The sequence below is a fragment of the Enhydra lutris genome, unplaced genomic scaffold (assembly GCF_002288905.1).
Source record: "Enhydra lutris kenyoni isolate GAN:26980312 unplaced genomic scaffold, ASM228890v2 scaffoldscaffold5, whole genome shotgun sequence".
Classification (NCBI taxonomy): Eukaryota; Metazoa; Chordata; class Mammalia; order Carnivora; family Mustelidae; genus Enhydra; species Enhydra lutris.
In genome coordinates this window covers 5,989,262-6,014,477 of record NW_019154089.1, presented here as the reverse complement: position 1 = coordinate 6,014,477, position 25,216 = coordinate 5,989,262, and the positions used below count along the sequence as shown (strand labels likewise).

Genomic DNA, 25,216 nt, shown 5'->3' with positions numbered 1-25,216 from the left:
AGTCTCCCTCCATAATGGCCAAAAAATTAAGTTGGGGTAATGAGCCACCTTAAGTGTGACATCCATAAAACTGTATTAATCCTTCTTTATTTCTACAACTTTTACTGAATGACTACTATATGCCAGGCACTATATCAAGTTCTAATGATATAACCTGAGCAAACACTGATACAGAAAAGCACATCAAGATATCACTTCACATATTCTACGTACCACACATCCATCATCTTCCTCCTCAGTCCTTTAAACACAAGGCAGAAAGCTCCACCCAGCTGATAACCCTAATATTTTCATTCTTTTCCATAACTAACACCATGACTATATGTGGAATTTTGTTATCCTTGAGAACCAAGCACTTTCCAAATCCTAACTTTTAAAACTTGTTTGACTACAACCTCCTTGGTCTTCCACTATCACCTGGGACCCCCATAAATAAGGGATTTCTTTCTATTTGCTTAGATCTTGAATTTCTCTCAATGTTTATAGGTGTTATACATCTTTTGTCAGATTCTCCCTAAGTATTTCTTATATTTAAAGCTGTTTAATGGTGTTTTTTTTTTTTAAGATTTTATTTTTGCAGCATCTGGGTGGCTCAGTCTGTTAAGTGTCCCACTCTCGTTTTTGGCTCGGGTCATGATCTCAGGGTCATGGGATCAAGCTCTTTCCCTCCCTTCCCCTTTGCTCCCCCCCCCCCACCCAAGTGCATGCTCTCTCTCTTTAAAATAAAGAAATCTTTTTTAAAAATTTATTTTTAAAAAGATTTTATTTATTTATTTGACACACAGAGAGAGAGAGAGAACATAAGCAGGCAGAGTGGCAGGCAGAGGGAGAGAAAGAAGCGGCTCCCAGCTGAGCAAGGAGCCTGATGCTGGACTCGATCCCAGGACCCTGGGATCATGACCTGAGCCAAAGGCAGCCACTTAACCAACCGAGCCACCCAGGCATCCCTAAAAAATTTATTTTTAAGCAATCTTTTCACTCAAGCTGGGGGTTGAACCCAGAACCCTGAGATCAAGAGTCACATGCTCTACTGACTGAGCAAGCCAGGTGTCCCTGTTTAATGGTATTTTTAATTTGTTTCTTTTTTTAAAAGATTTTATTTATTTGACAGAAAAAGAGAGAGAGCATGAGCAGGGGGAAGGCAGAGGGAGAGGGAGAAACAGTCTCTCCACTGAGCAGGGAGCCCGACATGAGGCTTGATCCCAGTACCCCAGGATCACGACCTGAGCTGAAGGCAGGTGCTTAACCGACTGAGCCACTCAGACACCCCTGTTTTCAATTTCTGATTGTTGATTGCTAGTATATAAAAATACAATTAATTTTGATATATAGGTCTTATATCTCACAACTTTGATAAACTTACAAATTAGTTAATTTTGTTGCAGATTCCATAGGTTTTTTGTTGGTTTTTTTTAAGATTTTATTTATTTATTTATTTGACAGACAGAGATCACAAGTAGGCAGAGGGACAGGCAGAGAGAGAGGAGGAAGCAGGCTCCCCGCTGAGCAGAGAGCCCAATGGGGGCTCAATCCCAGGACCCTGAGACCATGACCTGAGCCAAAGGCAGAGGCTTTAACCCACTGAGCCACCCAGGCACCCCTCCATAGGTTTTTCTACATAGATGATCATATTATCTGTTAATAAATACAGTTTTACTTCTTGAAAAAAAAAAAAGACATTATTTTATACCCACTAGAATGGCCACAACCAAAAATGACAATAAGCAAATATTGGGGAGGAAGTGGAAAACTGGAATGCATTGTTAGTGGGGATGAAAAATGATACAGCCACTTATAAAACAGTTTGGTAGTTCTTTAAAGAGTTAAAACATAAATCATATGACCCATACGGTATTTTTTTCAATGTAAGCTCTACACCCAGCATGCAGCTTGAACTCATGAACCCTAAGATCAAGAGTCACAAATTCTACTGATGGAGCCAGCTAGTCACTCCTACCCATATAGTGTTCTTTTTTTTTTAAGATTCATTATTTATTTGAGAGCGAGTGCACATGCAGGAATGTAAGAGCTGGGGGAGAGGCAGAGAGAGAGAATCTTCAAGCAGACTCCACTGAGCTCCAAGCACCATGGGGTGGGGGTGGGGCACCTTGCTCTCCAGACGCAAACAAGGCCTGGATGCTTAACTGACTGAGCCACCCATGCACTGCACCCCGCTTCCCCACCGTCCCCACATACAGTATTCTTAATTTGCCTTATTTTACTTCCCTCTCTCTAGCTTCTGGGAGCTTTGTAAACCAACAGTCCCCAAAATCATGGTGAAAATCAGTAGCCTAGCAGCCACCAGAGAATATAGAACAGGTTACATCTCCTCCAAAAGCCCCATTCCCAGGTAACTATCAGTATTTGACCTGAGAAGTCACTGGAAAATCCCACTAGCTTTAGCCTTGCCTTTATTTGACCTAAGGCAGAACTTGCCTGGTGCAAACAGACTTTCTCCTGAGGCCTTGGTCGGAAATAATTAACAGCCACTTTACAACATTATAGCCACCCGAGGAAGCTGTAACAATTAGGACAAACAACAAGTTGACCAAAATACTTAAAAAGGTAGATTGGCAATAAGATGTCCATAAAGGGCTTGAAAAGCCTCAGCACAGGGGTGCCCTGGTGGCTCAGTTGGTTAAGTGTCTGCCTCAGCTCAGGTCGTGATTCTCGAGTCCTGGGATGAAGCCCTGCATTGGGCTCCCTGCTCAGCAAGGAGCCTTCTCCCTCTCCTGCTTCCCCTGCACGTGCTTGCTCTCCCCCCCACCAACACCCATGTCAAGTAAATAAATAAATAAATAAATAAATAAAATCTTAAGAAAGAAAGAGAGGAAGGAGGGAAGGAAGGAGGAAGGGAGGGAGGGAAGAAAGAAAATTTGCAACATATTCCTGAGAATCCAAAAGGCCACATGCAGAGCAATGCACATGCCCAAGAAAGACTGGAGATAGCATAATAGCTCTTACCTGTGGATGAGTTTGGGGCTCTGAGCAAGTAAGAAGGTAAGGCTAAGAGAGAGTTGCAAATTGCATGCCTGAACACTGAAGGCATGTCTCAACACACTGGAGGAGCCCCTTGTTAAGAAAGGCTGAGAGATTTCTTGGTTTCAGGCATTTAAGGAAATCTGTCTAATCATTAATCACTAAACCAAATGAGCAGCGATTTCGGCAGTCACATGTGAGGAAGAATACACACTTTGCAGAGTTAGTTCAGTAAAGTAAATAAACAACCACAACAAACAACTCTGAGAGATGGCAAACTCTAATTTCCAGAGTTTCCACATTATTTTTTTTTTTAAGATTTTATTTACTTATTTGAGAGAGAGAGAGAATGAGAACAAGAGGGCGTGAGAGTGGAGAGGTCAGAGGGAGAGCAGACTCCCTGCGAGCAGAGAGCCCAATGCAGGGCTCAATTCCGGGAATCCAGGATCACGCCCTGAGCAGAAGGCAGTTGCTTAACTAACTGAGCCACCCAGGCACCCCTCCACATTATTTTAAATTCCAATTTTCAACAAAAAATGATAAATTTCCAAAAAATTTTCCCTGAAAAAAGTATGCAAAGAAACAAGTATGACCCACCTATGGAAAGAAAAGCAGTCTGTAAGAAATCTTCCTTGGGGTGCCTAGGTGGGTCAGTCAGTTGAGCATCAGACTCTCGGTTTCAGCTCATTATGATCTCATGGTTCTTGGTATTGAGCCCCGCATAGGGCTCCATGCTTACTGGGGAGTCTGCTTGCAGATTCTCTCCCTCCCCTCACTCACTCACTCTCACTCTCTCTAAAATAAATAAATCTTAAAAAAAAAATGAGTGAATGAAAGAAGACAATAATGAACTATTTTAAATATGTTTTAAGTTAGGGGTGCATGGCTGGCTCAGTCAGCAGTGTGTGTGACTCCTGATCTCAGGGCTGTGAGTTCAAGCCCCACATTGGATGTAGAGATTACTGAAAAAAATAAATAAATAAAACTTTAAAAAACATTCTAAGCTAAAGGAAACAATGTCTAAAATTGTCTAAAGAACAGAAAAGTATGAATACAGTATCTCATCAAATAAGGAATATCCAGGGTGCCTGGGTGGCTCAGTCAGTTAAGCATCTGACTCCTGGTTTCAACTCAAGTCATGATCTCAGGGTTGTGTGACTGAGCCCCACACTGGGCTCTGCACTCAGCCAGGAATCTGCTGGAGAGTCTCTCTCTCTCCCTGTCCCTCTATCCCTTCCCACACTAGCGCTCTCACTCTCTCTAAAATAAACAAAATCTTTTTTAAAAAATTAAAGAATATGCATAAAGAAATTATTAAAAGAACTAAATAGGGATGCCTGGGTGGCTCAGTCAGTTAAGCATCTGCCTTTGGCTCAGGTCATGATCCCAGGGTTCCAGGATCATGTCCTTGCTCAGCAGGAAGCCTGCTTCTCCCTCTGCCTGCTTTGCCTACTGTTCCCCTTGCTTGTGCATGCTCTGTCTCTCTCTGACAAATAAAATTTTTAAAAATAAATAAAAAGAAAAAGAACTAAATACAAAAGAACACAATCAAGAATGCAAAAAAGGCAACCTACAGGAGAAAATATTTGCAAATTCTGTATTTGATAAGCATCTAATACTCAAAATATATAAAGTACAATTCAACAATAAAAAGACAAGTAACCCAGTTTAAAAATGAGCAAAGGACTCGAATAGGCATTTCTTCAAAGAAGATATACAAATGTGAATTTGCCAGCCCCAAAAGTTTTCATTTTAATGGAATTTATACTGTGTGGTATTTTACATGTGAATTTCTTAATTTAATATGATGTTTTCAAAGTTCATTCATGGTGTAGCCTGTATCAGTACTTCATTCTTTTTTATGGCTAAATACATTTCATTTTATGTATATACCTCATTTGTTTATCCATTCATCAGACTGATATATATTCGAGTTGTTTCCACTTTTTGGCTATTATGAATAAAGCTGCTATGAATATTCTTGTGCAAGTTTTCATGTGAACACGTTTTCAATTCTCTTGTGTAGATACCTAGGACTAGAATTGCTTGGTCATATGGTAATTCTATATTTAACTTTTTGAGGAACTGCCAAACTGTTTTCCATACCATCTGCACCATTTTACATTACCACCAGCAGTGTATGAATGTTCCAATTTCTCTACTTCCTCGCCAATATTCATCATTGTCTGCTTTTTAAATTCCAGCCAGCCTGGTGTGAAGTGATTTCTCATTGTAATTTTGATTTGTATTTTCATAATGACTAATGAGATTGAGATTGAGCATCATTTCATGTGCTATCAGCCATTTATATATCTTGTTTGGAGAAATGTCTATTCAAATCTTTTGCCCATATTTAAATTGGGTCATCTTTTTATTCTTGAGTTGTATTTTACATATCCTGGATACTTATCAGATATATGATTTACAAATATTTTCTCACATTCTGTGAACTTTTTACTTTCTTGATAGTGTCCTTTGATGTATAAAATTTTTAATTTTGGGACGCCTGGGTGGCTCAGTTGGTTAAGCGGCTGCCTTCGGCTCAGGTCATGGTCCCAGCGTCCCGGGATCGGGTCCCACATAGGGCTCCTTGCTTGGCGGGGAGCCTGCTTCTCCCTCTGCCTCTGCCTGCCACTCTGCCTGTGCTCGTGCTCTCTCTCTCTCTCTCTAACAAATAAATAAATAAAATCTTAAAAAAAAAAGTTTTTAATTTTGATGAAGTCCAATTTATCTACTTTTTTCTTTTATTACTTTTGCTTTTGATGTTATATCTAAAGAACTATTGCCTAGGGATGCCTGGCTGACTCAGAGAAGTGTGCAGCTCTACTGTAGGTTCAAGCCCCACAATGGGCATAGAGATTACTTAACAATAAAATCCATTAAAAAAAAAAACATTGCTTAGGGATGCCTGGGTGGCTCAGTGGGTTAGGCCTCTGCCTTCGGCTCAGGTCATGATCTCAGGATCCTGGGATAGAGCCTCGAGTTGGGCTCTGGGCTCGACAGGGAGCCTGCTTTCCTCTCTCGCTGCCTGCCTTTCTGCCTGCTTGTGATATCTCGCTCTGTCAGATAAATAAATAAAATCTTTTTTTTTTAATTACCTAATAAATTGTCACACAGATTTTCTTCTAAGAGTTTTATAGTTTCAGCACTTTTATTTAGGTCTTTCATCCCATTTTGAATTAATTTTTGTATATAGTGTGAACTATCAGACCGAGGATTCAAAGTTTATTTCCCCTTTACTTTGTAGTAAATGCTCCAGAACTACATAAAACTCCATGTTGAAATCTGATTTACCACTTGAAAATAATATTATGGGGCACCTGGGTGGCTCAGTGGGTTAAGCCGCTGCCTTCGGCTCAGGTCATGATCTTAGGGTCCTGGGATGGAGTCCTGCATCGGGCTCTCTGCTCAGCAGGGAGCCTGCTTCCCCCTCTCTCTCTCTCTGCCTGCCTCCCTGTCTACTTGTGATCTCTCTCTGTCAAATAAATAAATAAAATCTTTAAAAAAAAAAAAGAAAATAATATTACACTGTATGTTTACTGGGATTTAAATAAATTTTTAAAAATTAAAAATATTTTTATTTTAATTTTTTAAAAGATTTTATTTATTTATTTGATAGAGAAAGATCACAAGTAGGCAGAGAGAGAGAGAGAGAGAGGGAAGCAGGCTCCCTGCTGAGCAGAGAGCCCGATTCAGGGCTCGATCCCAGGACCCTGGGATCATGACCTGAGCCGAAGGCAGAGGCTTAACCTACTGAGCCACCCAGGCACCCGAAAATTAAAAGTATTTTTTAGAAAAGTTTTAAAATCAGATGCCTAAGTGGCTCAGTTGGTTAAGCGTCTGCCTTTAGCTGAGCTCATGATCCTAGGGTCCTGGGATCGAGCCTCAAATCAGGGTCCCTGCTCAGCGGGGAGTCGTCTTTTACCTCTCCCTCTGTTGTTCCCTGCTTGTGCTCTCTCTTTCTTGCTCTAATAAATAAAATCTTAAATTTTTTTTTAAATCTGCTTTATAATACCTCTGCTTATATAGTCCTATATGCTTGAATGTAAACACTCATCCGAAGGGAGAACTCAAATTTCCATATCATCTAACAGCCTCTGAGAACCTGGTTCTAAATCACCTAGAACTTCAGGGGCACCTGGGTGGTTCAGCAGTTAAGCATCTGCCTTCAGCTCAGGTCATGATCCCAGAGTCCTGGATCTAGCCCTGCATCAGGCTCCCTGTTAAGCGGGAAGCCTGCTTCTCCCTCTCACACTCCCCTGCTTGTGTTCCCTCTCTTGCCGTCCCTCTCTCTGTGTCAAATAAATAAATTAAAATCTTAAAATAAATAAACAAATCACCTAGAACTTCAATTTGATAAAATTTCCAGTTGGAAAATTATACAATTAAATGCTAATGTGTATATGAAAAAATAAGCAAGTAGCTTTTAGAAAGAGGCTGAATAAGGATGTTTGAGGCAGACCAAAAAACTGGGAATTCCCTTTATGCTGTAAAAAAATAAATGGAATATGCAGTCCTTGGATTGGATTGGATCCTGATCTTAATAAATCATTTGTAAGACATTTTAGGAACAACTGGGTACATTTTAATATAAGTTTGGTATTACATGACATTAAGGAATTGTTTATTGCGCAGATGTAATCACGATTCTGAAGTTATATAGGAGAATGCTTCTGGTTTTTTCAAATTTAAATTCAATTAATTAACATATAGTGTATTACTAGTTTCAGAGGTAGAGTTTAGTGATTCATCAGTTACATATAACACCCAGTGTTCATTACATCAGATGCCCTCCTTAATGCCCATCACCCAGTTAGTTCCCCATCTACTCACCCCTTTCCCCTCCAGCAACCTCAGTTTGTTTCCTATGGTTAAGAGTCTCTTATGGCTGGGCGCCTGGGTGGCTCAGTGGGTTAAGCTTCTGCCTTCAGCTGGGGTCATGATCTCAGAGACATGGAATCGAGCCCCACATCGGGCTCTCTGCTCAGCAGGGAGCCTGCTTTGCCTGCTTCCTCCTCTCTCCTCTCTCTGCCTATTTGTGATCTCTGTCTGTCGAATAAATAAATAAAATCCTTAAAAAAAAAAGTCTCTCTTATGGCTTGTCTCCCTCTTCTCCATTCTGATTTCATCTTGTTTTATTTTTACCTCCCTTTCCCTATGCTCCTCTATTCTGTTTCTTAAATTCCACAAATGAGTGAAATCATATGATAAAAGTCTTTCTCTGATTGACTTATTTTGCTTAGCATAATACCCTCTTCCATCCACATCTTTGCAAATGGCAAGATTTCAATTTCTTAATGGATAATACTCCATTGTATACATATACCACATCTTTATTCATTTATCTGTCGAAGGACAATGGGGCTCTTTCCATAGTTTGGCTATTGTGGACATTGCTGCTCTAAACATTAGGGTGTAGGTGCCTCTTCAGATCACTACATTTGTATCTTTGGATTAAATACCTAGTAGTGTGATTGCTGGGTTGTAGTGTATTAACTTCTTGAGGAACCTCCATAATGTTTTCCAGAGTGGCTGTACCAGCTTGCATTTCCACCAACAGTGTAAGAGGGTTCCCCTTTCTCTGCATCCTTGCCAACATCTGCATCTGTTGTTTCCCGACTCGTTAATTTTGATTAACTTGTTAATTTTGATATCACCTCATACCATTCTGACTGATATGAGGTGGTATCTCATTGTGGTTTTGATTTGTATTTCCCTGATGCCGAGTGATGTTGCACTTATTTTCATGTGTCCGTTGGCCATTTGTATGTCTTCTTTGGAGAAATGTCTGTTCATGTCATCTATCCATTGCTTGCTTGAATGATTTGTTCTTTGGGTGTTGAGTTTGATACGTTCTTTACAGATTTTAGATACTGGCACTTTATTTGATAAGGAATTTGCAAATATCTCTCCCATTCTGTAGGCTGTCTTTTGGTTTTGTCGACTGTTTGCTTTGCAAAAGCTTTTTAAATCGATGAAGTCCCAATAGGTCATGTTTGCCTTTTGTTTCCTTTGCCTTTGGAGAAGTGTCTAGTAAGAAGTTGCTGCAGCCAGATCAAAGAGGTTGCTGCCCGTGTTCTCCTCTACGATTTTGATGGATTCCTTTCTCACATTTAGGTCTTTCATCCATTTTGAGTTTATTTTTGTGTATGGTATAAGACAATGGTCCAGTTTCAATCTTCAGCATGGGGCTGTCCAGTGGAAAATAAGCTTTTATAAGGAGATACATAGTGACCTATTTAGGGATAAAATGTCAGGGTACCTATAATTTAAAATACCTCAAAACAAAATAGATGAAGCACATATAGCAAATATTAATATAGTAAAATCTTTTTTTAAGATTTATTTATTTGAGAGAGTGCACGGGTGCACATGAGTGAGTTGCGGGTACAGAGGAGGAGCAGAGTGAAAGGGAGAGGGACTCTCAGGCAGACTCTGTGCTGAGTGCAGGGACTGATGTGGGGCTCAAACTCCTGACCCTGAGATCATGACCTGAGCAGAAACCAAGAGTGGGCCGCTTAACTGACTGAGCCATCCAGGCACCCCAAAACATATTAAATAATAGTAAAATGTTAACAATAACATTATCCAAATAATAACAATTCCTTGTTTGGAAGACTATGAGTTTAAAATTCAAAGCAGAGTTAAAAAAAAAAAAAAACATGCAAGGAGCACCTGAGTGGGTCAGTTGGTTAAGGGTCTGCCTTCGTCTCAGGTCATGATTTCCAAGTCCTAATACTGGGGTCCTCATCAGACTTCTGGCTCAGCAGGGAGTCTGCTTCTCTCCCTCTGTCCCACCCCACTGCTCATTCTCTGTCCTTCTCTCTCTCAAATAAAATCTTTTAAAAAATAAAAATAAATAAAACCCTATGCACAAGTGGTCTCTACTTAGGGAAGAAGGGCTTTGTGGAGTAGGAGGTGGGATGGGGCTAAGAAATATCAACAGTGCTTAGGTATCAGTCAGAATAACTAATAATTCATAAAAGTTATTGAAAATTTAATAAAATTTAAGAGGTTCCATAAAGAAAAGAACAAAGTCTTTTACTCAAGGCTGCATCCTCATCTCCTACTACAATCAATGACCGCTACCAGAAGATGTTCAATGAATATTTATTTATTGGATAAATGAATGAGGGAATGACTAACCATTTCTTCCCCTTAACTAGCCAAATATTTGCATTTACTTTGCTTCCAAAATGGTTTCAAAGAGGCTTATATTTTTTTTAAGATTCACAAAACATTATTCATTTTGAATTAATGAGCTCTTTACATAGCACTTAATATTGCTTCACAAGCTTACAGACTTGGACTATTTTTGAAGAATTATTTTCATTTGTATGAAGTTTACAACTTTGTGTATGTATGGTATTTTCTCTGTAAGTAAACAATAAGCAGTCTGAATTATCACATGAATTCCAAAACTTTGAGTTTTTAACAATTACATGAAATAAAAGCATGGTAAGATTTATTGTTTATACAGTTTGTTTTTTTTTAAGATTTTATTTATTTATTTGGCAGGGAAAGAGAGCAAGAGAATACAAGCAGGGGGAGCTGCAGAGAGAGAGGAAGACGGAGGCTCCCTGCCAAGCAGGAAGCCCAATGTGGGATTCAATCCCAGGACCCTGGGATCATGACCTGAACCAAAGGCAGATGCTTAACCAACTGAGCCAGCCAGGTGCCCTGTTTACACAGTTTTAATTTGTCAGACCCATTTGCTCTAAAATAATGAGCTGAGATTATATGACATCCCACTTGTGAAAGCGGGATGTCATATAGTCAACTTTCACTTGTGTGTTTGATAGTGGGAGACCAGCAGTGCACCTCAAAACAAATAGCACATAATTTTATGCTACATAATTTGGATATTTTATAATATATTTTTAAATTTTTTTATTGAAGTATAGTTGACACACAATGTTACATTGTTTGAGGTCTAAGAGGCTTATTTATACTACTAACCGGATCAAAATTTTAAATTTTAAAACAATAACCAGAGTGAAAAAGATAAACCAAATTCCTATAATTAACTAGTTACTGAAACTGAATAGTAAATTTTTATTTGAGCTGCCTAAAAGCCAATGTAAGAAAGAAAACATATTTTCATTATTAAATAAAAGAAGGTAAACAAATATTTCTGGAGATAAAAAGCTTTTTCAAGTACTGAACTATATCTGACTTCCTAAATTCTTATGAACAGTAACATGGGTATCATGGTAGACACTATCTCAGACATTTCAGTTACATAAAAATATTCATCTGAATTTTGGAGATATTAGGGAAATAAAGTTTTCCTTTCTTGATTTTTGTCAACATGAAGATAACCTTAAATCATCAAGGCCAGAACCCAGATATCCAGATAATAGGCATAACAATATTCTAATGAGCCACTTCATTCATGGCTGACTTAATTCCCCAGAGTAACTAACTTTACAATATTCTGTGAGGTGAGTGACAGGGATAATTTTCCTTTAGGTCCTTGGTGAGACCAAGAGAATAAAAGAATTTAGGTGTCTCGGTCTAGGGCTTTTTCTCTGCTGCCCCCACGATTCCACGGATATTCTTCCATATTTGGTGCTGAGGACTACATTTTACTTTCCTTTTTGTTCCTTGGAGAATAATCCATCCTTACTTCTTCAACTGTAATATCTAAGAGGAAGATTCCCAAATCGGGATATCTAGTTCTGACAACTTCCTAGAAAGCCCATGTTAAATAATAGGTCAACCACTATTCTGAGTTAGAAATTTTCACTGTCCCTTAAAATATATCAATGTTTCTAAAAAGAATTCTCCCTTGTAAAACTGGTTGCTGCCAGTGGCACCATAATTCTCCTGTACTCAATTAAAAATTTTGTAATTATCTTTGATTTCTCACTTTGTTCACATCCCTCTCATATTTACTTAGACCCCACATCCTAACATTTCCCCTTTGAGTCTTTCCATCCACTGCCTTTGCCATCCTTCCGCTTACTATTTCAAATCCTTACCACTTCATACCTGGACTGTCATAACAGCCTCTCATCTGTTCTGCTTCTACCCATACTTTTCCTCTACACTTGCCAAAATAAGCTTAGGGTTTTTTGTTTGTTTGTTTGTTTTAAAGATTTTTTGTTTATTTACTTGAGAGAGAGAAAGTGAGAGAAAGCATGAGAGGGGAGAAGGTCAGAGGGAAATCAGACTCCCCATGGAGTTGGGAGCCCAATGCAGGATTCCATCCCTGGACACCAGGATGAAGATCTGAGCCAAAGGCAGTCGCTTTATCAACTGAGCCACCCAGGCATCCTAGCTTAGGTTTTGTTTTAATCCTGTTATAGCCAGGTTCAAAACCCTTCTGTGGTCTCCCAGTATCCTCAGGAAAAAGTCCAAACTCTTCAGGACGAATTTCAAGATTCAGGAAACCTCTCCTCAGGGAACCCATGCAATCTTATCACCCTTTACCCAGTCTCTGTAGAGCTCACTCATCACCACTGTCTTAAGTCCCCTGCTCAGGCCTGCCACTGTTCTCACAGCAGTACCCCTTCTGAATCTACTTCCTCTTCTATTCTGGTGAAATCTTAGCTACAATTCCAAATTCTACTTACTTTAGTTTTACTTCCTCTTTGAAGTCCTCTATTCTGATTATAGCCCATACTGGTGTCTCCCTTGATTCAAGAAACACTTTCAAATAGGTAAAGCAGAATAGAGATACAGATAATGCAACTATTCCTGACTCCCTACCAGCACTACTTATTAAGCACTTAAAATATGCTTGACACAATGCTCAACACTTTATACCTACTATCTTATTTGACTGTTACAAAAAAAACTGTGAGGTACTACATCATTTTACCCATGAGGACAGTGAGGCTCAGGAAGATTAGGTAACTTTCCTGGACTAGAGCATAATGGGGCTACCACCTGTCACTGCACTCTACTGCAGTGAGCTGTGAACTGCATAGGTATGTGGTTACCCAGAGAAAAGATGGTGGGTGAAAATCTAGGATAGACTGATTCCACAGACTGTGCTCTTAACTATTACATTTTAATGCCTCCCTGTGGATCCAGCTGGCAAGGAAATGACACTATCAATTCCAGTTGTGATTATAACCACATTTCAAAACTACAAAATGAGGAGTGCCCGGGTGGCTTAGTCAAGCTCCCATAAAGCTCCCTCCTCTTTGAGAAGCCTGCTTCTCCCTCTCCCACCCCCCCTGCTTGTGTTCCCTCTCTTGCTGTCTCTCTCTCTCTGTAAAAAATAAATAAAATCTTAAAAAAAAATAGCTACAAAATGAGATGCACTATTAGCAAGACAGAAAATTAGAAATTAAGATAGCCAGGGGAGCCTGGGCGGCTCAGTGGGTTAAGGCCTCTGGTCATGATCTCAGGGTCCTGGGATAGAGCCCTTGCATCGGGCTCTTTGCTCAGCAGGGAGCCTGCTTCCCTTCCTCTCTCTCTGCCTGCCTCTCTGCCTACTTGTGATCTCTGTTTGTCAAATAAATAAAATCTTTAAAAAAAAAAAAGAAATTAAGATAGCCAAAAAAGCTTAGGATATAAGATGTTTTGTCTATATCATTTACTAATAATTTTTTTAGGTTCTTCCTGTTATTTCCTGAATATATATCTAAATTTCCAGAGAGTAGAGCTGAAATTGGGAATGAAATACCTCCATAAAAACCTGCTGAACTAAACACTTACTAGGCAGCTGACTAAAATTCAGAACAGTTGATCTTTTCGGTCTTGATTTTTTCATGTTAAGCAAGACTATGTACCTCTTAGCAACTTTCTTTCTGCTTTCTTTCCTTAAAAGCATCTACATTTATTTGCCGTTCCCCATCCTAGTCTCTAGTTCCTACCTCCAAACCTTCCTTCATTTGAGCCTGCCTGGCAACATTTTGATGTACTTTCCCCAATAAAAGGTCCCACTTGATGGCTGGTTCCTCCTTACCAAATTACTGATAACTTCCTTTAGCACCCCATCCTTTGTCTGTCCTATTGTTAGAGTTACAACTTTATTACTGTGTACTTAACACATTTGGCAATTCTGCAACTAAAGTATAGGTAATGGCCCCAGTTTCAGGATAACAATTACTATTGTACAGAAAAATACTTTTAAAACCTTCATTAAAGAGCATTTACGATTCATATACGTCCTAAAGTTTGGCTTACTCTGAAGCACTTACGTTATTATTGTGAAGATATTCAATTGCTCGAAGGATCTGGAAGAGGTATTTTCTAAGTCGTTTACTCTCTAGTCCGTGACAATAATGTTGTAGCTCATCTAATACCGTGTGGTCAATAAATTCAAACACCAAATGAATTTTCTTTTTCTGCCTAAAAACTTCAATCAGATTGACCAGGTTTTCATGATGAAATTGCTATTAACAGAAGAAACAGATTTATAATACATTATTTCATGAGTAATAATTTATACATATATATAAGATACCTACATAATTTTTGAAAGCATAAACATTCTCAGCCTATTTTTTTAAAGGCTTTATTTATTTATTTATTTATTTATTTGAGAGAGAGAGAGAGATCGAGAACGAGCATGAACAGGGAGAAGAGGGAGAAGCAGTCTCCCTGATGAGCAGGGGGCCCAACTTGGGGCTCCGTCCCAGTACCCTGGGATCATGACCTGAGTCAAAGGCAGACTCTTTTTTTTTTTTTTTTTTTTTTTAAGATTTTATTTATTTGACAGACAGAGATCACAAGTAGGCAGAGAGGCAGGCAGAGAGAGAGGAAGGGAAGCAGGCTCCCCGCTGAGCAGAGAGCCCGACGCGGGGCTCGATCCCAGGACCCTGAGATCATGACCTGAGCCGAAGGCAGAGGCTTCAACCCACTGAGCCACCCAGGCGCCCCCAAAGGCAGACGCTTAACTGAATGAGCCACCTAGGTGTCCCTATTCTAAGCCTATTTTACTCCATGAATGTCAATAGGAAATTTTCAACTTATTTGTTTACATTCTTATTTTTAAAAAATGCTAAACCAGGGGCTTCTAGTTTAGAGAGGCTCAGTCAGAACAGCATGCAACTCTTGATCTTGCAGTGGTGAGTTTGAGCCCCATGTTGGGTATAGAGATTACTAAAAAAAAATAAACCTAAGAAAATGCTAAACTATTTCATAGTTAATACATACAGAACAAGGGGAGATGTACTGTCTTACTTCAAGTTGGCTTTTTTTTTTTTTTAATTTGACAGACAGAGATCACAAGTAGTCAGAGAGGCAGGCAGAGAGAGAGGAAGGAGAGCAGACTCCCTGCTGAGCTGAGAGCCCGATGCAGGGCTTGATCCCAGGACCCTGGGATCATGACCCGAGCTGAAGGCAGAGGCCCCAACCCACTGAGCCACCCAGGTGCCCCTCAAGTTGGCATTTGATTATTTATTAAAATAATTTAGAGTTAATGTACTATAATGCAAGTTGGTATGCTGCTAAGACATACCTTTTTTTTTTTTTTAAGTTTTATTTCTTTATTTGGGAGAGTGAGAGTGTGTACAAATGGGTGGGGGAGAAGGACCCGGAGAGAGAGAATCCCAAACAGGCTCTGCACTCAGTGGATGTGGAGCTCCATTTCACAAGACTGAGATCATAACCTGAGCTGAAATCAAGAGTCAGACACTCAACCTACTGCATCAGCCAGGTGCCCCTAAGACGTATCTTTCTTTTTTTTTTTTTTTTTAAGATTTTATTTATTTATTTGAGAGAGAGAGAGAGATATCACAAGTAGGCAGAGAGGCAGGTGGGGGGCAGGGGACGCAGGCTCCCCGCTGAGCAGAGAGCCCGATGCGGGGCTCAATTCCAGGACCCTTAGATCATGACCCGAGCCAAAGGCAAAGGCTTAACCCACTGAGCCACCCAGGTGCCCCAAGACATATCTTTCTATCCCTCAACTTGGTTCATAGTTAAGTCTAACATCTGGAATTTAAAATGTTATGTTTTCAAATGAGCATGGATTTTAATGCCACTCAGTACATGATGATTTCAAAGAAATGATTTTCTTAGTTTGATCCTCAACTCTCAAAAGTGAAACATAAGTTCCAGGTGGACAGTATAAATTAATTAATTACACTGGAACAAAAGAGAATCAAAATACATAGAAACTTTACAGATACACAAAATAACAATTTACAGTCATAGGAACTTCACAAAAATATACAATTATTTATGGATACCTTTTTGTTCACTGTTTGTAACATTCTACTAAATAAAATAAACACCTTAAACTAGTAACAATCAGTGTTAACTTCAGAAGGTAAAAAATGGCATTTATCAGCTTAGAAAACAAATGAGGTTCAGTATTTTATCCCGCTTATTTTTTAACATGCTAACTTAATTATTACCAGTTCTCAAATATTTAACATTTTCAAATTACTAAAAGCATTTATTCATTTGGCTAAAAATTGAGAGGTATATTTTCAATATTAGATTCATTAGAAAATTAAATGTTATGAAAAATATTTGTCTTTATTCTAACAGCACAATAATAAATTTTTCTACTTATCTGTACTAACACATAGTCCAAAGTCCTTAAAATACAACTAAAAGAAAAACATGCCAGAATATAATGCCAGATTACTTTCCTATTTTGTTCCCAATTTCCCTGGTTGGCAAGATGCCAGAGTGCCGCAGTGACACCATGCTAGTAGCACCAAAGACAACTGACTGCTTTTGGACACTACACTACTAATCCTTCAGCTAAGAAAAATTACTGATTCCTTCTCTAGTCTTTATTTTAAAGGCTAAAGCAACGAAGAGTTAATGTGAGTCAATAAGCATTATGGAAGATCCACCAGGGGAAAGAATTTTTTCTCAGATTAACCATGAAACTCCTAGAAATTCTCCATTGCTACTCCTCAAGTTGTTTACTTTTGTTTTCCTTCATTACCAGACAACTTTTCTACAGCTATTGTCACTAATTACTCTAACTGTATTTAATAAAATTCTAGCAGATAAAAATTTAATTCAAATGAAGTCATAATGGCAACCTTTTTAGATTAAAAATGTGAATTAATCCAAGAACTCTCTCTTGTTGAATTAGATAAAATCAATTTAAAAATCTCAGGCCCATTGTGGAGCCTACTTAAAAATAAAACAAACAAACAAAACACCCAAACAAACAAGCCAATGAGAATAAATAGTTAAGGTGTTTCCAAACAGTTTGTATAATAGTTGTAATAGTTAACTACATCTTCTTCTTTTTTTTTTTTTAAGATTTTATTTTTATTTATTTGACAGACAGAGATCACAAGTAGGCAGAGAGGCAGGCAGAGAGAGAGGAGGAAGCAGGTTCCCCGCTGAGCAGAGAAGGAGCCTGGGATTATGACCTGAGCAGAAGGCAGAGGCTTTAAACACGGAGCCACCCAGGTGCCCTGTTAACTACATCTTCTATTTGCTTTATGTGTTCTTGCAACATATTGGTTGTTTTTACAAAATGATAAACTAGAAAAAAATAATCAGCTTAAATGTAACAGAGCTGAAGAAAGAGCAAAAGATATTGCCTGGGAAAAGATCTCCATCTAAGCAAATTTTCACTTATGGCATACAACAGTTGCCTTATGGTATTACAATGTTTTAGGTCATCAGGAACAGCAGCGGCATCTCACAAAATCATAACATCTTCACTGATTCTACCTTTTCTTTACACTGTCTAGAAATAGAGTAACTCAACAATCCACAAATAGAGATGCCTAATATATTTATTTTATTTAAACAATTTGAGGGACACCTGGGTGGCTCAGTTGGTTAAGGGTCTGCCTTTGGCTCAGGTCATGATCCCAGGGTCCTGGGATTGAGTCCTGCATTAGGCTCCTTTTTTAGTGGGGAGCCTGCTTCTCCCTCTGCCTGCTGCTCCCTCTGCTTGTGTGCCCCCTGCTTGTGCATGTGCACACACTCTCTCTCTCTGACAAATAAATAAAATCTTTAAAAAACAAAAATACAAGCAAAAACCCAAATTGATCCATCATATCTAATATAGACTTACAAAGAAAGAGGAGAATTTCATAGAACTAGAACAATTAATCCTAAAATTTAGACCTCGAATAGTTAAAGCAATCTGGAGAAAGTAGAATAAAGCTGCAAGTATCACAAGCCCAGATTTCAAGATATACTACAAAGCTACAGTATCAAAATAGTATGATACTGATACAAAAATAGACCCATAGATCAACAGAGTTCAATGGAACACACACATAAACAGAAGAGGCATAATGAAAAGAACAGAACACACCGATATGGTCAATTAATTGACAGCAGAGGCAAGAGAATCACAAAAAGACAGTCTTTTCAACAAATGTACTGGGGGAACAGGACAGCTACATGCAAAAAAATGAAACTGCACCACTTTATAACACCATTCACAAAAATAAACTCAAAATGGGTTAAAGACCTAAATGTGAGACCTGAAGCTGTAAAACTCCTAAAAGAAAACATTAGGCAGTACTCCCTTAGAGATCACCCTTAGCAACATGTTTATGGATCTGTGTCCTCAGGCAAGGGAAACAAAAGCAAAAATAAACTATTGGGACTATACCAAAATAAAAAGCCTTTGCACAGCAAAGGAAACCATTAACAAAACAAAAAGGCAACCTACTGAATGGGAGAAGACACTTAAAAATGATGTCTAGGATAAGGGTTTAATATCCAACACATATAGGGGCGCCTGGGTGGCTCAGTGGGTTAAGCCGCTGCCTTCGGCTCAGGTCATGATCTCGGGGTCCTGGGATCGAGTCCCGCATCGGGCTCTCTGCTCAGCAGGGAGCCTGCTTCCCTCTCTCTCTCTCTCTGCCTGCCTCTCTGTCTACTTGTGATCTCTCTCTGTCAAATAAATAAATAAAATTAAAAAAAAAATAATATCCAACACATATAAAGAACTTACACAACTTGACACTAAAAAAGACAAACAATACTATTTAAAAATGAGCAAAGGACCTGGATAGACATTTTTCCAAAGGAGATATACAGGTGGCAAACAGACTCATAAAAGATGCTCAACAACACTTGTCATCAGGGAAATGCAAATCAAACCACAATGAGATATCACCTCACACCAATCAGAATGGCTAGCATTAAAAAGACAAGAAAAGAGGGCGCCTGGGTGGCTCAGTGGGTTAAAGCCTCTGCCTTCGGCTCAGGTCATGATCCCAGAGTCCTGGGATCGAGCCCCGCGTCGGGCTCTCTGCTCAGCAGGGAGCCTGCTTTCTCCTCTCTCTTCCTCTGCCTGCCTCTCTGCCTACTTGTAATCTCTGTCAAATAAATTAAAAAAAAAAAAATCAAAAAAAAAAAAAAAAAGACAAGAAAATAACAAGTATTAGCAAGAATGTGGAGGAAAAGCACTATTGCGGGGGCTGACTATAAATTGAAGAATCTGCTATGGAAAAGAGTATGGAGGTTGCTCAAAAAATTAGAAGTTGAAATAACACATGATCCAGTAATTCCATTAATGGGTATTTGCCCAAAGTGAAAACACTAATTCAAAAAGATATATGTGGGGCACCTGGGTGGCTCAGTGGGTTAAAGCCTCTGCCTTCGGCTCAGGTCATGATCTCAGGGTCCTGGGATTGAGTCCCGCATTGGGCTCTCTCTCTGCTCAGCAGGGAGCCTGCTTCCCTCTCTCTCTCTGCCTGCTTCTCTGCCTACTTGTGATTTCTGTCAAATAAATAAATAAATCTTTAAAAAATATATATATATGCACCCCTATGTTTACTGCAGTGTTATTTACAATGCCAAGATATGGAAGCAACCAAAGTATCCGTCATTACATGAATGGATAAAAAAGATATGGTGTGCATATACAATGGAATATTACCCAATCATAAAAAAAAAGATTTTTTTTTTTTAGATTTTTTTAAAATTTATTTCTACACCCAATGTGGGGTTCAAACTCAACAACCTGGTATCAAGAGTCACATGCTCTACTGACTAAGCCAGTCAGGCGCCTCCCCCCAATATGAGATCTTAACATTTGAAACAACATGGATGGACCTAGAAAGTATTACACTAAGTGAAATAAGTCAGACAAAGAAAGGCAAATACCATATGACTTCACTTATATGTGGAATCCAAAAAACACAAAACAAATGAACAAACAAAAAAAATCAGGGGCACCTGGGTGGCTCAGTGGGTTAAAGCCTCTGCCTTCAGCTCAGGTCATGATCCCAGGGTCCTGGGATCAAGCCCCGCATCGGGTTCTCTGCTCAGTGGGGAGCCTGCTTCCCTTCCTCTCTCTCTGCCTGCCTCTCTGCCTACTTGTGATCGCTGTCTGTCAAATAAATGGATAAAAATCTTTTTTAAAAAAATCAAGCAGGCTCTTAAATACAGAAAACAAACTGGTGGTTGCCAGAGAGGACAGAGGGAAGTGAGTGGGTGAGATAGATAAAAGGGGATTAAGAGGTACAAACTTCCGGGGATAAAACTAAAAAAAAATTACAGAAACGAAAAGTATAGCACAGGGAATATGGTCAATAACATTGTATGTGACAGATGACGACTACACTTGATGGTGAACACTCAATAATGTAAAGAAATGTCAAATCACTACACTGTACACTTGAAATTAATATAACATTGTATGCTAATTATACTTCAATTATAAAATAGAGGTGAATATTACTTTTGTATCAGATAAAAATGAAAGACTGTTTTCTTCATCACATAAAACATCTAGACTATATTGTCAAAGTCATAAACCTTAAAGCATCTAGATAAATTCTAATAAATAAAATATGTAGATTTAAATTTTTTTTTAAAGATTTTATTTATTTATTCGACAGAGAGAGAGATCACAAGTAGATGGAGAGGCAGGCAGAGAGAGAGAGAGAGAGAGAGAGAGAGAGGGAAGCAGGCTCCCTGCTGAGCAGAGAGAGCCTGATGCGGGACTCGATCCCAGGACCCTGAGATCATGACCTGAGCTGAAGGCAGCGGCTTAACCCACTGAGCCACCCAGGCGCCCCATAGATTTAAATATTTTTTTAATCACTAGTTTTGTACCCTAATCCCTAAGGAATGTTAATGCTCCTTTCTTCACAGTCCTAAGTTCTTTCCCTTGGGTTGACCTGTCATACCTACACAAAATTCTGTTTTCCATCCCATTTCTAAAACCATACTAGTCAGCTTTACTTAAATGTATTCTTGTCACAAAAAATTCAACATTTCTAAAACTGAACTAGTTTCCAGTCCATTTCTCATTTGGGTCTTTCATATTTCCATCAGTGAGAACAGTCACTGAACCTCATTAATTCTTCTGCCTCCCTCTGTTTCCTTCTACATTCTTTCATGTCTTCTTTTGCAATATATTCTATTTTAACTTTGCTTTTCTAACTTTAAATTCAAGTTGCTGCAACCCAGCAAGGATTCTCATAATATTTACCAGGATTCTTGAATTAAATTTATAACAGACCTCCCTATTTTTACTCTGTCTTCCAGACTTTTCTAAAAAATAGTGCTAAATTATTATATATAGTTGCTTTATTTTGAATTCAAAACCTTCCACCTCTTACAAAATCAAAGTTTGTCCTTTTAAGCCAAGACTTTAGAACCTAACTCCAGTTTACTTCTCTAATCTCACCTCTTTCTACTCTGTACAAAAAAATCTACAGACCAACCAATGTCTCTGCTCTCTGTTCTTTTTCGTGCTTGGACATCTGAGTTTATGTTGTTCCCCTAACCTAGAATACAATAGTTTCTACCTCCTACCTAAATTTTGCACATCCTTTAAGACCAAATACATGTCCCATTTCCTCCAAAAAAATTTCTCTACTTAACTGGATTTTGTGTTAATCACTTGGCATTTATTATGAGTCAATACAATATTCAGTATTGTTTTCAAGTGACTTTCCATCTTTCTGATTAAACAATAAAAGTACTTTAGAGCAGATACTGTCTTTTACTATTTCTGAAAAATATTTAATAATATTTGGCATAATTTTTGTTACATTATATATAAGCATATATATCTTGTATCACTATAAAATTTCAAAATGTAGACAATAAGGTACCACACTTTTTTATGTCTACTCTATGTCTTCATACATGTGTTAACTAAAAGATTCCTTATATAATTTTTTATTCCATAACAATTCCTCTCTTGATTTATGGCAATTAAGGTAAAAGAAGCAAACCTTTAAAAACTTTATTTCTCTCGTTGCAATTTTGTTGACAGATTTTTCCGGTTTTTCATAAAATATCTTAATGGCCACTATCTGCCCAGTATCCTTATGTTTACACTTCATGACTGTTCCATAACTTCCCTCTCCCACTTTTCCGAGGGTTTCATACATCTCCATTTTCAAGTCCGGATTCTTCTTCATAAAAATAAAGGAAAAAAAAAGTTAAACATTTTTACTTTTATTTATTCAAGCTGGACATTGCATTTCCACAATACACCCGTATTTTAAAAGACGTAAACATGGAAAATATTAATCTTTTCCACAGATGCTTGTTTGTCCTCGGTAACTCTGCCAACTAGACAGTAGGGTGTCCCTGTGGGGCTCCAGCGCTCACCAGAAATTAGGGAGCTTCCTGCTGTCTCGGTCATTCCCGTGAACACGCAGATTTCAGATTCCCTCACTACCTGTCACCAATTCATCAGGAATGGGGTCCGCATACTTCCCGTCATATGGCCCTCAACTATGGTGGTTCCCGAAATACTGCCGTGGCGCACAGATTAGACCCCCGGACCGAAGAAAACCTCAGCCCCGCCGGTTCCTCAAACCAGACCTCTTAGGGTCCCGGACCAGTGTTGCACCCCTTGCCCTGCAGCAGACCTCGTCCGGTCAGCCGCCGACGTCTCAGCCCATTTTGTAGTCCCGCCGGCCTGGCTCCGCCGCAGATCCGGCGGAACAAATGGACACCGACTGTATTTAGCTTGCCAGCCCGGCTAGCTCTAGGGAGCCTGCTACCATGGCAACACTGCCGCTGACCTCGCGCTCAGGGCCTACTGCGCAAGACCGGAACATCAGTCGCATCCGGCACGACCCGGAAGAGAAAATGAGATATGGTGAAAATGAGTTCTAGGTGCGTGCCAAGTGAAAGCTTTTTTGGGCTTGCGGTGGGAAGTATATGGGTTGAGACCAACTCACAAGGCTGGTTTTGAGCAGAGGTGGAGGAGAATCCACATTTTACTGCACCGAGAGTCTGCGTGTCTTTTAGGGAGGGGCAAGAGAGGCGGAGGCTTGCCCGACCTGCGTCTTAGATGCCCCCAGGACAAAGAACTTCTGCCGCTGGCTCAGCGTCCTAAAAGGATGGCTGGAGTCGTTAAGTAGAAACATGTTGTAAAACTAGTCTTCCAAGGAAGTCTTGTGTAATAATAGTCGTCTAAGTTACCTAGTGACATTAATATTTCATAGACCTGAGTTCGATCTCAGCTGTCGAAATTCATCTTTAAAACGAGGTTAAGACGTTTGTCAAATCAAGAATGTTTCTTGAACACCTTTTACTGCTACATACTTAAAAAATTTTTTTTCGACTCGTAGAACACCTTTTTAAAAACACCCTCTTAGGGAAAACAAGTAAAAGGGTTCTGTATATAGACCGACGTGGCCCGACATACAAGGGCGCAGCAGAGCGGGGGGAGGGAGGACCATTAACTATTGCTTAAGAACTGGACATGGGGTTCTGCTGATCTGACAGCCTCCATAAACTATGAGTTTCCGTAACAATTACACATTGTTAGGTAAGTGACATAATACGGTATTTTTTGAAGATTATCTTTACCATTTCACTGCGTGTGAACCTACATGTATGTCTTCATCTTTAGCTATATCCTGGGGAGAGTTAGGATCACTATGGCAGGAAGGCAAAAAATGAGAATATTCAGCTTTTAATTTGGAGAATCTCATTTGTAAATGCATCACAGAACCTATCAAGAGTTAGGCTTGGCTAACTTGATCACCAAGGCAGTTATAAAAGCAAAATACAGAAGTCAAGACTTCAGGAAAAGGAGGTAGCAAGAAAGTGGGGGGGGGGAAATTAACTTCGTCAATTTCCCTGAAACTCTGGGCAACTTGGTGCAATGATCCCATTTGGCCTTGGGCTGGAGAATTACCCAGAAGTATGTAAAGATCTCTGAGTCCTCCAGACCATTAAAGCCCCGAGGCCAGGAATCAAAGACAATGGAAGGAGGGAACTCAAGGAAATGTCAAAATCCTCACAAGCTGCACCAACACCTCTGAGCTCCCTGGTGGTGGGTGACATTTCAGGCTCATTTGCACCTTACTTGCTGGTGTAGAAAAGTGAGGTGAGTTATCCGGGTTAGATACATAACCCCCACCCATGTCTGCAAAATCTCTTCCCCACATCCGAGTCATATTTGTAAGGTTTCTTGACAACCAAGTACCCTTCTAAATGCTTTGAGATTTCATCTCCATGTACCCTCATCTTAGCCAAATCCATTGACTTTGACACATTTTGACTGCTAGAATGTAATTCCATAGAGATAGTCAACAAACCTTAAGACAATCTCTATACCATTCTTTTTTGTCCTCAGAATTTCCAACCCTGGCAACCCCAGCGTAATGCACATACAGGTTATTTGGTGACCTTATGGGAGCATTTCAGGGAATTTTACTTGGTGTGGGCCTTAATATTGCAATGCTGCACTTACTATTAAAAAAATGGAAGTTCCCTCTCTCTGTCCCATGTACCAGATTTGATAAGCCATTGAACCAACAAGAAAAGATTTTAAATCTATATTATTTTTGGCTCTGTTTTAAAGAATTAAGAAATAAAACAGGCTTTTGCTCCCGCCACGATCGCCGACCCTGTTCATGAAGCAAACTGGAGGAAAAACTAGAAAAGACCTCTCCCCGTCCGCAAACCCATAAATTTAATCATTTGCTCCATAGACCTGACGGAGATTCAGACGACACTCCCACGTGATCTGTTCTAATCTCGTCAGAGGGACACGTGGTTCTAGATACTTCGTCCCCTCCCCCTCAGGGGTGGATTGTTGACAACGCCGCCAGCAGTCACGTGACCTTACGTCATCCCACCTCCTTTCCCTGAAGTCTCTGGCCCCGGATGCGCCTCTCTGTCCCCACCCGGTCGAGTTTAAAGTACTGAAAGGGGGAGACACAGGATGGTGTTTCGGTTTCGGGATTTCTTAATCCATAATCTCCAGACTGAGAACAGAGAACACTGATTTATCGATTAGATCGGGAAGCCCAAATGGATAGAACCCTGCGCAAAAGCTCCCGTAACGAGCTCTCATACGTCCCGTGCCCTTCTCCCCCACCCCTCACTCCGTGGTACTGGCGGAGGGCGGAGG

General features: G+C 39.5%; 1 protein-coding gene across 2 annotated transcripts in view; it reads right to left on the bottom strand.

The window, feature by feature from the left end:
* The window catches only part of LOC111141148 (cyclin dependent kinase like 3), a 74,792-nt gene extending 52,556 nt beyond the window's left edge, over positions 1 to 22,236 (bottom strand). The window contains exons 1-3 of one of the 2 annotated variants that reach the window (XM_022493506.1): positions 22,071 to 22,236; positions 14,136 to 14,330; positions 11,609 to 11,671 (exon numbers count right to left, since the gene is read on the bottom strand). In XM_022493506.1, the coding sequence (XP_022349214.1) occupies positions 11,609 to 11,671; positions 14,136 to 14,330; positions 22,071 to 22,235 (423 nt within the window). In that variant the 5' untranslated portion in view covers position 22,236. The remainder of the gene's footprint in view (positions 1 to 11,608; positions 11,672 to 14,135; positions 14,331 to 22,070) is intronic. The other variant, XM_022493507.1, reaches the window with a different exon arrangement.
* Between the last annotated feature and the right edge of the window lie 2,980 nt (positions 22,237 to 25,216).